We start from the raw sequence: 13,152 nt of genomic DNA on the forward strand, positions 1-13,152 counted from the left end.
GAGGCGAGGGTGCTGGGCAGCTTGTGGGCAGAGGGTCTGGGAGGAGGCCAGGGTGCCGGGCAGGTTGTGGGCAGAGGGTCTGGGAGGAGGGCAGGGCTCTCACCCGCCATGGGGAAGGTGGGAAGATCACCAGATGTTGGGGAAAGGTCAGGTTGAGCGTAAGATGTCTGTACTTGAAACACCCATCAGGCAGTTGGAGAGGCGAGGTCAGAGGTGAGGTCCATTGTGAGGTCAGGACTACACAAAGTCATCCAAAAATCGTCTGTACAGAGATGATGGAGGAATCCAGGAGAGCTGATGAGAAGGGAAGGAGTGTGGAGGAAAAAGAGACCAGCCTGGGGACACCCGCATCCTCCAGTGGGGGGGTCCCCTTTTCAATCCAGCCAGCAGAACCTTGCTCAGGCTGAGAAGTCCCCCATTAACCGGCCCAGAGAGGGTGCTCAGCCCTGACGAAGGTGGTAATATTTTCATGTGAGAGTGTATTCATTAGCTAATGTTGCCCACTTGGGGAGTGTCCCTCCCTCTCAGAGAAAAGAATTTGGGAATGTGAAGTCAGCTACTCTTTTTTTTTTTTTTTGAGATGGGGCAATCAGGGTTAAATGACTTGCTCAGGGTCACACAGCTAGTAAGTGTCAAGTGTCTGAGGTTGGATTTGAACTCGGGTCCTTCTGACTCCAAGGCCAGAGCTCTATCCACTGCGCCACCTAGCTGCGCCCTAGTTAGCTACTCTTAATGTTTTGGCTTTCAGGTGAGGAGCTGACCATGTTTATGATAAATTGAGGAGAAGAGTGGCTATTTCTCTGCCTACTTAGGCTGGACCAGGCAGTGTGGTGGGAAAAACTGTGTTCCCGAGTCAGGAGATCTGCATTCAAATCCTGCCTTTCCCTCTGAGACTTTGGCTAAGTGCCCTGGTAGACAGAGAGGAGGGAGCATAGCAGAGTAGACTGGGTGGAATGCCAGATTCACAGGCAGAAAGCTACTAGCTGGGTGGCTTTGATAGTCCAGTCAAGTCACCTGCCTGAGCCTCAGTTTTCCTGTCTGTAAAATGGGAGCCAGACTCTGTGACTGCCAGAGATCCAGGGTCCTACAAAACTTCCTCTCTCTGGGCTTCGGTTCCCTCTGTAAAATGAGAAAGTGGGACGTGCTGATTTCTGTGTGCCTCCTAAACTCGAGCTCTGGGTGCTGGGTCAAAAGCCAGTGGGAACAGGAGGGACTGTAGACAAGCCACGCTCCCATGTCTTCAGATCTTTTTTTTTTTTTAAATTTTAAATTAATTTAATTTAATTTTTTTTTTAGGCACTTAGGGTTAAGTGACTTGCCCAGGGTCACACAGCTAGTACGTATCAAGTGTTTGGTCTGAGGCCGGATTTGAACTCAGGTCCTCCTGACTTCAGGGCAGGTGCTCTATCCACTGCGCCAATCTTCAGTTCTTTTTGAAACACACAAAGGTGGCCCAGAGAGGGAGCCGGGTTTATTCAGTCAAGTATCAGCATTTGAACCCAGGGCTCTCCTGACTCTCTAGATCACTGCCATCCCTATATCCCCTCCCCTCATTGTACAAGGAGTGAATACACTTTCCCCATGACCCCTCCCCACCCCTGGCCTCTCCTGGAATAGAGACCATCATTGCCAGCCTCCACTGAGTCCCCAGTGTGAATTCAGCCCAAAGGGAGGAGGCAGAGGGGGTTGGCTTGGGGACCTCCTTGCCTGGCACCTTTGAGGGCATCCTCCCCACCCCGGTGAGTGGCGGCTTGTCTCCACACATGACGTCAGCCCGGCAGGCTCAGCCGGCGAATCCTGGAGAAGCCAACCTATTTCCCTTCCCCGATTCTGCACTTTGGATGAACCTGGTTTTTCAGGAACAGTAGAAGGTAAATACCCCCTGTTGGCCAGCTGGCCCACACTTGAGCAATCTCAGTATCACCCACTGTAAGGCCAAAGACGAGTAAACAGGAAGATGATTTACATCTGCAGGACACAAACAAGTAAGTTTGCAGTTGGCTTTGACTCCTGGATCGGGATTCTCCAACTTCCCACCCCTGCCCCACTTTGGTTTTCATGATTGATTAGGAGCTGCCTTTAATTTGGGTGGAGGCAGCCAGTTTCCTTGCGGTCTGTCACCTGAGCCTCCGAGTGGTTGAGGGGAGCGATTCTGGAAATGGCGCTTTTCAAATCAGACCTGACGTCCGCAGTCAGAGCAGGGAGCGGAAGAGAGAGGCTGGGAACAGAGAACTGGGTCAGAGGATCCCGGGACCCGGAGCTGGACAGGGCCTTTGGCTGGGTCTGGGCAGGGCTGTGAGGGCCTCCGGGCTTGTGTGTGGATGGGCCCTCGCTGCAGAGCTTGGTGATCTCAGAGTCAGCTGGGCTTGGCTTGGTTTGATTCTATGAGGATGAAAAAAATGCTGTCCTGCCCCCCGCACGACTCTCCCAGGCAGAAATGGTGTGAATGCAGAGCCCACCCCCACCCTGTCTGTCCGTCAGTCCGTCCGTCGTCCGTCTGTCCTTCTCACAGAGAGCCGAGGACGGGGGGAACCGTCAGGGAGAGGGTGAACGTTCCGCCTCCGTGGGCCTGGCTCAGTCTACACTGAGATGAATGCGGAGGCCCGCTCGGAGCAGGCGTCTGAGGATGTGAGACAATCTAGAATCCAGATCTTGGTAGATGGCCAAGGTGAAAGGTGTTAATGAGCTGAACCTGCCTGCATTCCTGGACTGGCCGAGCACGTGACTCCCCAAAGCTGAGCCGGGGGTGGGGGTGGGGACTCGATCACGGGGCTCTGTTGCCCCGAGCCTCCCTGCCCGTGCGGGCCTTTGACCAGCACACCGTCCCGCCTCTGTCACGAGCTGTGTGTGTCGGGCTCCACGACGTCACTCGTCTCTGGGCAGGGTCACTTGGGTTCAGACTCTGGTGTGGAGCACAGATGCTTAGCAGGAACCTCTTCTTTTATCGTTCCAGGTCGCCGAGCACGCGTGGCCCACATCTCGGGCCAGCCACTCTGAGGGCCGGCCGCTGATGGAGAGCTGGTCGTGCTGACCCCCAGGGCCCCAGAAGATGCCTTGGCGCTAGAAAGTCGGTCCGTGCTGTGATGGATCCCAGCACCTGACTGCATTGCCATGGCGATGATCCTGACCCGGCCTCTCGAAAACCAAGGTGCCGCTGACTCCATCACACGCAAGCCTTTACACCCCGAGCTGGTAAGAGTCTGGGCTGGCCCTGCCGACCAGGGAAGCGAGCGGCGCCCGCAGGAGCACTGTGCTCAGCAAGGCATTCCCGGCTCGGGCCACAGCACAGACTTAGCAGAAGTTTGGGTAAACACGGGCGAGATGTAAACACCCAGGCCCAGCTTAGAAATTGGTCGGCTAGCGAGGAGGAGGGTAAATGGAAACAAGTGGGATTCCGTTGCCGGCAGGATGGAGACGGACGTTCCTTTGTGTCTCAGCGCCACGGGATGATGGATATGGGGGGCGGCGCCAGCGTGGACTTGGGCCTCAAGTAGAGATGGAAGGAGATGTGCCTGCCACCCGCCAGAGAGGGCCTAGGACGTGAGCAGGTCGTGTGAGAAGGGAGGTGGAGGCTGGGCAGGTGGGCCTGCCCAAAGGTCTCTGAGTAGGAGAGTCAAGTCCAGGATGGGCCCCAGAGGGGGCCTTCCCGGGCTGGGCCCGGAATCCTCCGACCAGGCCCAAGCTTCCTTCAGAGAAAGTCATGGGGCGCTCACCACTTGCAAAGTAAGGTCAGTGACTGGCGTGCAAAAGGGCTGGAAAGGCCTGGACTAGAATCTGGGGCGCTGTTTCCTTCTGAGAGCTTTAAGGTGGGATCGGAGCTCAGAGGCCCTTTCCAAGTCCGGCCCCATTGCTTCACAGATGTGGAAACTGAGGCCCGAGAGGGAGAGAGGTTGCTTAAGATCACATCCGGTGGGGCAGCTAGGCGGCGCAGTAGATGGAGCACCGGCCCTGAAGTCAGGAGGACCTGAGTTCAAATCCGGCCTCAGACCAAACACTTGACACTTACTAGCTTTGTGACCCTGGGCAAGTCACTTAACCCCAATTGCCTAACCAAAAAAAAAAAAAGATCACACCCGGGGTAACTGGCCAAAGCAGGATTTGAACCCAGGCCCTCTGACCAGATCTCAGCTCTGTCTGCTGTATAATGAGGGGCTTTGATTGGGTGATGGGGTTTGGAGCTGGGAGGAAGGTTAGAGGTCATTTAATTTCACCCCTCTCATTTTACAAATGGGGAAGCTGAGGGACAAAGAGGTGACTCCCCAGCTGGGGCTTGCTCCACCGTGGCGGGGAGCCTCCCCCTCTCACCTCAGAGGACTCTGACCCGTGGTCTTGGCGCCCATCCCCACACTCCCACAGCAAGCCGTCCCACCTTGTCTGTTCTCTGGACTAGAGCAGGCGTGGGGTGGGGGAGGGGGGTGACCAAAGGAAGGAGAAGAGCCCCCATCCCGCCTCCTCTGCTTTTCCTGCTTCTTTTAGTCTCCTGGCCTTGTTTTTAGAGGCTGCCCTGGATTTCTGCCTTTCTCCAGCATGAGCTTTTTCCTTCTCAGTGTGAAATTGAAAGGGCATTTTTGACTTAGTGGACCCTGGAAAGTTTGGTGGTGTGGAGTCGGAGGGCCTGGCTTCAGATCCCACCTCTGACACTTAATTACCCGTGAGAGCCTAAGCAGGACACTTAACCTTTCTGTACCTCAGTTTCCTTATCTGTAAAACAAGGGGATTGGATAGCAGGAGTTGACCTCTTTGGCCTGTTCGTCCCTGCTGCGGCCGGCTCTTCCTGAGGTACCCCCGGGGCCCGAAGGTGTCCGGGGTACGGGGGCAGCTTCTGCCCTGTTATCAGGTCCTGCCGTCGCTCAGACCTGCTTCCGGAGCGCCCCAAGTCCCAGGGGAAGGTGGCGAGGTCCGCTGTGGCACGACAGCAGCCCCGTCCCCTGCCTGGGAGAGAAGGCCAGGACTCTTTTCTTATTGGCTCAGAGAGCCCCAAAAAAGTAAGACAGAAATAGGGGCCGCAGGGTGGCTGAGGGGGCTCCTTCGTCCCTGGGTGCAATGCTGCTGTCCCTCCTCAGACCTTCATCTGGGTTCCCTTCCTCCCTTTCCCCGGGAGAGATCAGCCTGGCTGGGCCCTCGATCTTGGCTGCTGATGGGTTCCTCCCAGCTCGTACCACCCAAACGCTGGACTTTGGGCCTCAGCCCTCTTCTTTCTGGGTCCCCCCGTCCTCCTCCTCCTCCTCTTCCCCTCTGACTATACAGATGAGAAGGCAAACAGTTGCACCAGAGGGACTGGAGGTGCCCAGAGGTGCTGGAAGTTGATGAGAGCAGACGTGGCTCCGTTTTTCTGAGCTGGTAACATTATCCTGCTTAGAAATACCATCACAATAGCAGAAATGGGGGAAGGTCATTTTCTTTTCTTAGACTCTGAGCCCCCCCTGCTCTGGGCTAGGATAGAGGAGATCCTTTGTGGGAAGAGCTGAGGACAATTACAGACCTTTTATTTCTCAGAGCCCTTTGGGAGCTTGCAGAAACTTCTCTTGGTGAGGTCTGTTGGGGCTGGAGGAGGCTTTCCCTGCCTAGGTCAAGGGTTTGGGTCCTTTTGTCCCAGGACTGGTCGCTTTGCTTTTTTATTCCCTGTGCTTTGATCAGCCCTGGATGAGAAAGTCCCAAGATAGGGCCATCTAGTGTAAGTGAGGGCTGCTGGTGACAATAGCTTTCTGTCTTTGTACTTGGTGGCCTGCAAGGCCCCGCCCCTGCCCTGCCCTTCCAGGGCCCTGCTCCTCTCCGCTCCTCTCCGCTCCTCTCCTCTCCTCTCCTCCTTTCCCTCTTTGGACGGGATCTTTCTTCCAAGTATTCTCACTTGAACTGCTGCATCTGGAAGGCAGCCCAGACGTTTGACCTTGGAGGGCCTGCTTCCCGCCATCTTCTTTCGGCCGCCCACGCCAAGTTCAAGGGCCTGTTCTCTCATTTCCATAGTGACTGCCTTCCTTGGGCCTGGATTGGGAGCCTGTCCCAGGCAAGGCTTCCATCTAGTGCCAGGCTAGCTGAAGTCCACAGAGCAAAGAGAGCTTGGGAGCTGGCCGTTTCCTGGTCTGGGCTAGGACCACCCATCCCTTTCCCAGGGTCTGGACACATCTTTTTCACGCACTCACTTTGTCTCACTTGTCAATCTGCCACCACCTTGACCACCATCTTCCCAAGGATTCCTAACCCCAGAGCCTGGGGAATGGCGTTGCCCCCAAACTGACAAACTGACTTTCAGCACAGCCATCATTGTGGAGAGGGGGGTGGCTTTCGTCACTGCCACCAGCAATAACTACAGACCAACCAGCACCCCCAGGCAGCTAGGCGCAGGAACTGCCCCCCCCAGACCACCAGTCCTGTGGCCAGCTCAGCTCTTACAGACGTTATCTGGGGAAGAGTCACCCCCACCGACTGCCGACCACTGCCACCCCGGGGCAGGCAAGCCGGCTTGGCTGAAATAGTGAGGCACTTTAAGTGAGACCCAGGGTGTGTACCCCATTCACCAGGCAGTCAAACCACCATCACCATCTTGACCCTGATGGAGATAGCCCAGGACCCTGAGTCCCAGAGCCCCGGGAACGCTGGGCTTCCTGCCCTTCCACTGTCTACGGCCATCATCCTGGGGAGACACAGCCGGGGGACAACTCCTGCGGGAGCTCCCACGCAGCCCCGAGAGACCCCGGAAGGAAGGTTCTCCTCATCAAAGCCCTCGGCCCCGTCGCAAGGTTCGGCATCAGAAATCAACAGGATTTTTATCAGTGGAAACGACATGAAAGAAGTGGCCAGACCCCCTGCTTTGGGACCTTCTCATGGGACTGCAGCTGAAGTCTTCTCCCCATTAGAGTGGGAGCTCCTCGAGGGCAGGGCCCATCGGACCCTCAGTTGGCATCCCCAGGGCTTGGTGCAGTGCTGTGCATGTAGTAAGCGCTTAATAAATGCTTCCTTTCTTCTCCATTCATGTTTATTAGCAATGTACATATTTCAGAATATTTTCACATTTATTATTTGTCTCATTCCTCAACCACCTAACAATGAGAGCTGCCCACCAGGTCAGGTGGGCTTCCTGAGGGGAGTGGGTTTCCTGTTCCCCCGGAGGGCTTCAGGCTGAGAGAGAGGCTGGGTGACCACTGGTCTGGTACGTTGTAGAAGGCACATTCTTGTTCAGCTCTCTCCTGAGGGGTGGGTGAGGCAGGTATCATCATCTCCGTTGGATGCATGAGGAAACTGAGGCACAGGCCTAATCCATTCCCCTCCCCATCCTTTCCCCATCCCCCCAATCCATTCCCTCTGTGTCCCCCAAATAAGATTTCTCTTAAAGCCCCCAAGCTCAAGTCACGCTCTTCATCTTGCAGCTACTTCTGTTCTTCCTCAGAGTTCTGGGTCTTCCTTCTGCTTTTTGGTGCCATGAAATTCATAATTTTCTGTTCCTCATGTTACAGTCTGTCGCCCTGAAAATGTGAGATTCTCATTTTCTCTCTCTTGCAGGAAGGCTTCCCTGTAGAATTACATGAGCAGGAAGATTACATAATAGTTTGAGTAATTGGCGTATAGAAAAAAAAGTTACAAAGACCCACGTACGTCCTGGGTGAAGGCTGGCCTGGTTAATGGCTGCTCCGGAGGAGGAACAATTAGTCGATCTCGTCCAGCTCTCAGTTGAGGGAAGGCCTTCTTTCCTGGCGGGGCCAGTGAGCACACACAGACGTGCTTGCATTTCACAAGTTCTGCATTTCGTGTTAGGAAGCCAGGCTCAAGGACCTCTGCATCTCAAAGCAAGCACACTTTTCTGCCCGAGTGACCGTAGGGAGACAGAAATAAGGCCTTACTTAAAGAGACGTCAGTTCTAGAATAAGCGCTCAACAAGTGAATTGTGGTCATTGTTCCCTGCTTGGTTAAGCTGTGACACACACATGGAATAAATCGATTGCTTTTCTTGATTCTTCAGTCCTCGAGGCAGCGTGGTGTGGTGGGAAGAGCGCTACAGGGTCCACTTCTGGTCCTCCAGCTGGACTCCAAGGCAAGGAATCAAGGGCAGATCGTTTAATCACTTGGCGCCTCGTTTCCTTCCCTGTAAAGTGGGGCTGACAGGGCTTGGCCTCCCTCGGTCACAGGGAGCTCCCTACTTCACGAGGCAGCTGGGAGGAGCAGTAGACTGATTCCTAGACTCGGAGTCAGGAAGACCTGAGTTTGAATTCTGCCTGGGATACTGACTAGCAGTGTTATCCTGGACAAGTCCCTTAGCCTCTCCCAGCCTCGGTTTCCTCGTTTGTAAAGTGAGAATAATAATAGAACGTGTGTGCTGTGAGGACCGTGTGCTGATATTGGTGAAGTCTTTGGCAGACTTGAAAAGGCTGTAGGAATGTTAGTGATTATTGTTATTATTAATCATCGTTCACAGGGTTGTTGTGACGATCCGATGAAACAGTGCATTGATATGTGTCCTTTGTCGGCTTCGGAGCCTGCCCTAAAGGTAGACTCTTGGCTTCAGCTGCGTCCCCCTCCCCCATTCTGCTGGCCCTCGTTCCTTATTCCATCGGGGGTTCAAGGGCTGACTCTCCAAAGGACGAGGTGAGCTCTGCTTTGATGACCCGGTAAACGGCTCTGGTTTACTGAGGCTGTGTGGCATGAGCTCGATGAGTCAGACCAGAGCAAAGCCGGGGTTCCCATCCCTGTGCCTGGGCATGCTTCAGAGCACTGGTCATCCTGACCTCCAAGAGCGCCCGGTGTCGTGGGGGAGATGGCATGCCTTCAACCAGCTATATATACAGGCTGAGGGGCAGCCTCCAGCTGCCGGTGGAAGCTGAGATCTTAGCTGATACCCGAAGCCAGGGTAGCCAGCGGATACAGAGGAGGACGGAGAACGTTCCAAATGAGGAAATGCCAAATACAAAGAAAATACAAAATCATTTCAGAGGCAGGAACGCTGGCACCTGGGGGGATCAGGAGAGACCTCGCGTAGGCCTTGGTGAACAGATGAGATCTAAGAGGAACAGTGTCCCAGGCATGGGGCTCAGCTTGTGCAAGGGCCTGGAGGTGGGAGATGAGATATACTGCCAGGTTGTCTGGAATGTAGAGCGTGTTGGGGGACACTTGGGAAGTTGGTCTGGGAAGATGGGTGGGGGCCGGACGTAACCCAGCAATCAGGGTCCTGCCCACCCATGGACCTTGTTCTCTCCATTTGATCCTCTCTTAGAAGCAAGCATTGAGCCTCTGAACAGAGAGGGCTGGAAGTCCAGCGGAGGCCGAGTTGCTGGTTTGGACAAAGGCCTTGCTCTGGCTCACAGGCTTTTCCCAATGCTGCATTTCCTCAGGATCAGAAGCCTTAGGCTTCGTGAAAAGTAAAGACAGTTTTAGCTGGGTGAGTTTCACTTCTCAGAATAATGGCTGAGTTCCCGACTTTGCTTCCTGGCTTTGTCTGCAGCCCGGCAGTCCTGAGCCGGCAGCTGGGGGGAGAGACTGAGACCCCTCCCCCCTTTTCAACCTGCTTTCTTTGCCCCCTTCTGACTCACGATCCCCCTCTGTGATTATGGCCCCTCTAGGATAACCCTCGTGGGCAGATCAGCCTCTGGGGTCCCAGGACCTGCGTTCAAATCCTGGCCTTGTCCTTACCATGCTACCTCAGGGGCTCCAGTTCTTACCAAAGGAAGGGGTTGACTTCGAAGGGCCTTTCCAGTGCGGATCTGGGACCTCTCTGGGACCCTCTGGGCTCCACCGGGATCCTCCAGGCCCTTTGAGGCCTCTGTTGGATATGTGTAGGGACACGTTTCCCTGGCAGCCTTCCTCTCTGGGCACAGCTGCCCGGGCCGCCCGGGCCCCTTCCAGTGACGTTTACCAGGCACGAAGCATATTTATCAGCATCGTTCTCATTAGGTGATTGTAGCGGTCGTCAACACCCAGCCCACTCTTGTCCTCAGTTCTGCGTGTGAATGCAGACTTGAGGCCTGAATCCTTTAGAACTGCTGGGGGCTCCCCGGGCTTGGGGAGTCTCACTTCTTTGAGGTGGGGGAGGGACGTTTCCCTTTGCTTTGGGCTTAGCTCTCCAGCTGCCCAGGCTGGTCTGGATCAGGTCTGGGTCCCTCCCACATCACAAGGACTGGAGATCCTGGACAGCTGAGGCCTGGGCCAGCCTCCTGGCTCTGGGGAACGATGCTAGGCAGGTGCCTTGGAAGACGTGACTAGTGAGTGTCAGGTGTCATACAAATGCAAGGCTCTCCTGATTGTCGGTGGTAGAAAGGGCCTGGCTTGGGAGTCAGAGGGACCCGAGGTCCAGTCTAGCTCTGACGCTTCTCTCTGGGTGACCTGGGCCAACCCGCTTATCCCCTGGGGCTCCAGAGTTTCTTCCTCTGTAAGATGGGGGGTGGGATGAATGAAGCTGGTCCTTCCTTGGTCTGGTCCTAGGGTGTTAGGAGCCTTCAGCCGAGGTGGGTGAGTGGGCGGTGGGAACAGTTATAATGGAATGGGACACTGAGGTGCCGAAGTCAGAGGTAGTGGGTCGCTTCTCCAGTGTGACTTTGGTTTTCCTATTTGGGTCCCTATAAGAGAAGAAGAACAGGAAATAGCCTAGCTGGGCTGAGGCTGACTTTGAGACTGCTTTGTCTGTTGTTTCCACGTGGGGCAGAAGAGGGGTCCCCCGGCCCGGCTGGCCCCGCCCTCCCTCCGCTGGCCCTGGGTGGCACGGCTCCCTGGCCCGGCTGGGCCCTTTCCTCCCTCTCCTGGGTCTGCCCTCCCTCCACTGGCCCTGGGGGGCATGGCTCCCGGGCCTGGTTGGGCCCTTTCCTCCTCCTGGGCCTGCCTTCCCTCTGCTGGGCTCTGCCCTCCCTCAGCCGGCCCGGGGTTCCATTTCAGAACTCCTTGGTAGAGCTTGTTCAACTGTTTCCTATCACATCTCCTCCCTTGCCCTCCTCCACATCCTCACATGGAAAAATCCCCTCATGTCAGAAGTCACGCGGTTTTTTTTTTTAAGCCCATTAAAATGATGGAATCCACAACTCCCGTGAGATGCTGGACAAAACGCCCTGCCCTAATGCTCTGCACACGGAGGGCCTTGAACTGAGTGCTGCTGCTGCTTTCCACCACCCTGGGCTGCAGAAGGCCATCACCCCCTTGGGGGGCAGTGTTAGCGGGGGGCTCGGGGACAGGGGACCCCTTCTCTAAGACCGTGAGACATCACCCGCTTCTCTGGTTGTTTTCAGCACACTCCAGAGAAGATGAGTCAAGGACCCACACTTTTCTCCTGCGGAATGATGGGTAAGTGATCGAGGCTTCTGTCTGCCTGTCCCCTGTTCACAGTCACTTCGCTGGGCAGGCATGTGTCCACAGGGTTCCGCCGAGGCTCACCGCTTGTGGGGACAGCTGCGGGTAGAGCTGTCGGTCTGTCTGTGGCTGGCCACACAGCTGAGAGGGGTCAGCTTCCTGCCCCCCAGGGCTGCCAGGAGGAGAATAAGAAGAAACGTGGTGGGCAGCTTTCTGGAAAAGCTCGGTTTCCTTTCGGGCGCAGGGGGTCAGGGGTTCTTACGGGCTGGTGTCTGTTGGCCTGTTTCTGTATCCATGAGAAGGTGCTACACCTGGGCCTGGGGGAGCACGTCTTGCCAGAGGGGACATGGTGAGCAGCTGGGTCAGGAAGGTGTGAGCCTTGGGGACGAGAGCTCAGGAGGAGGCATTGGGTGCATTTTGTTGGATCTGCAGAACTTCTTTCAGAAGACCCCTTGGCTCTGAGGAGACGGAGCAGAGAGGGGCTAGACTCTGAAGGTTTGAACCCTATCTCTGATCCTTATCACCTGGGTGACCTTGGACAAGTCACCTGCTGTTCTTGTCTCGTCCAATGAGGGGGTTGGGTGGCTGGGGTCCCTTCCAGCTCTACTTGCCTTAATTAGACCAGTGGTGCATTGGAAAGAAGGTTGGTTCAGAGTCAAAGGACCTGGGTTCAAGTTTCCACTAGCCTACCTGATGACCAAGCACCCTTGGGCCAGTCTTAGCAATTCTCTGGGACTCATTTTCCTCCTCTGCGAGCCTAGGGGGCCGAGGTCCCTCCTAGCGGGAGGTCTGAGGTCCCATGGTCTCTGATCATGTAGTCTTAGCCCTTTTGTGGTCTCAGTTTCTCCTCTTGTTAGCAAAGTCACATGCATTTGGAGGGGTTATCTGGCCTGCCTTCTGTGCTCTGGGAGCAAGGAAATGACCCAGCCTTGCATCCCTTGTGTGATGTGAAGCAGGTCCTACCGCCGGAGCCCGAGGGAGAGTAGTGCTGGGGGCCCTGGCGCTCCGTCCGCAGAGACGGCCTGCTGCCCGTCTGCAGAGTGGCCAGTCGAGGGCCTGCTGCCCATCTGCAGGGTGGCTGGCCCAGAGCTTGCTGCTCACAGCTGGGCTAGGGCCGCTTGCTGACAATGTCTGCCGAGGCCAACCTGAGCACCTCTGGAGACATTGCTAAGAGAGTCGCATCTCCCATCCTCCATAATTGTCCTTGTCACCCCCAGTCAGGAAGGTCGGCATTGCACACTAGGGTTGGGCTTTTTCCTTTCTTTCTGGTTGTTTCTTTTTGGCTGTTGTTGTTTTCTAACTTCAGATTGGGCCTGGCCATCAGGTTACTTAGCATTCAGCTGGTTCTTTGTTTTAAGGAAGACCAGTAACTAGCTGGATTTTACATTGGATAAGGCTTTCCCTCCTGGAGGGAGGCAGAAGGTGCTGAGCTCCCTTGGGAATGATCAGGCCCCAGGCCCCATAAGTCACCTTATTAGAGCCTTCTCAACTAGCTGAGTGTGGAGACAGCCCCCTCCCCTGGGCGTTGGCTCCCTCGGAAGAGGACAACATGGCAAAACAAAAAGGGTAGCCTGGGTTTCCTTTGGAAAGGGGTAGTGGGAAAGAGTCACTACTTCTTCCTCTGCGTCACGGTCTCAGATTTTGAGGAAGATGCCCCTAGCAGCTACAGTTTGGAACCGAGGGCCTCAGACCAGAAAAGCATTGCTGGGGAAAGCACTTTCGCCGTGAAGCTGTGAATCCTTGGGGGATTCCAAGCCTTCTAGAGCCTGGGGAGGCCATGGGCCCTCCCCACCAAGGATGAGGCCATTTTGATCCTGGCCTCCTCAGCGCTGGTTTGGCTCTAGTCTTTCTGGAGGTGCAGGGCCGATCTGAGCAGGGCCTCAGATCTCA

General features: G+C 55.5%; 1 protein-coding gene across 1 annotated transcript in view; it reads left to right on the forward strand.

The window, feature by feature from the left end:
* The first annotated feature begins 2,946 nt into the window (after nt 1-2,946).
* Nucleotides 2,947-13,152, forward strand: part of FAM53B (family with sequence similarity 53 member B) — a 74,849-nt gene continuing 64,643 nt past the window's right edge. Inside the window, exons 1-2 of the mRNA XM_027855899.1 lie at nt 2,947-3,192; nt 11,202-11,256. Of these exons, the coding sequence (XP_027711700.1) occupies nt 3,112-3,192; nt 11,202-11,256 (136 nt within the window). The 5' untranslated portion in view covers nt 2,947-3,111. The remainder of the gene's footprint in view (nt 3,193-11,201; nt 11,257-13,152) is intronic.

This window comes from Vombatus ursinus, unplaced genomic scaffold, assembly GCF_900497805.2.
Source record: "Vombatus ursinus unplaced genomic scaffold, bare-nosed wombat genome assembly UNPS02011353.1, whole genome shotgun sequence".
In the NCBI taxonomy this organism is placed as follows: Eukaryota; Metazoa; Chordata; class Mammalia; order Diprotodontia; family Vombatidae; genus Vombatus; species Vombatus ursinus.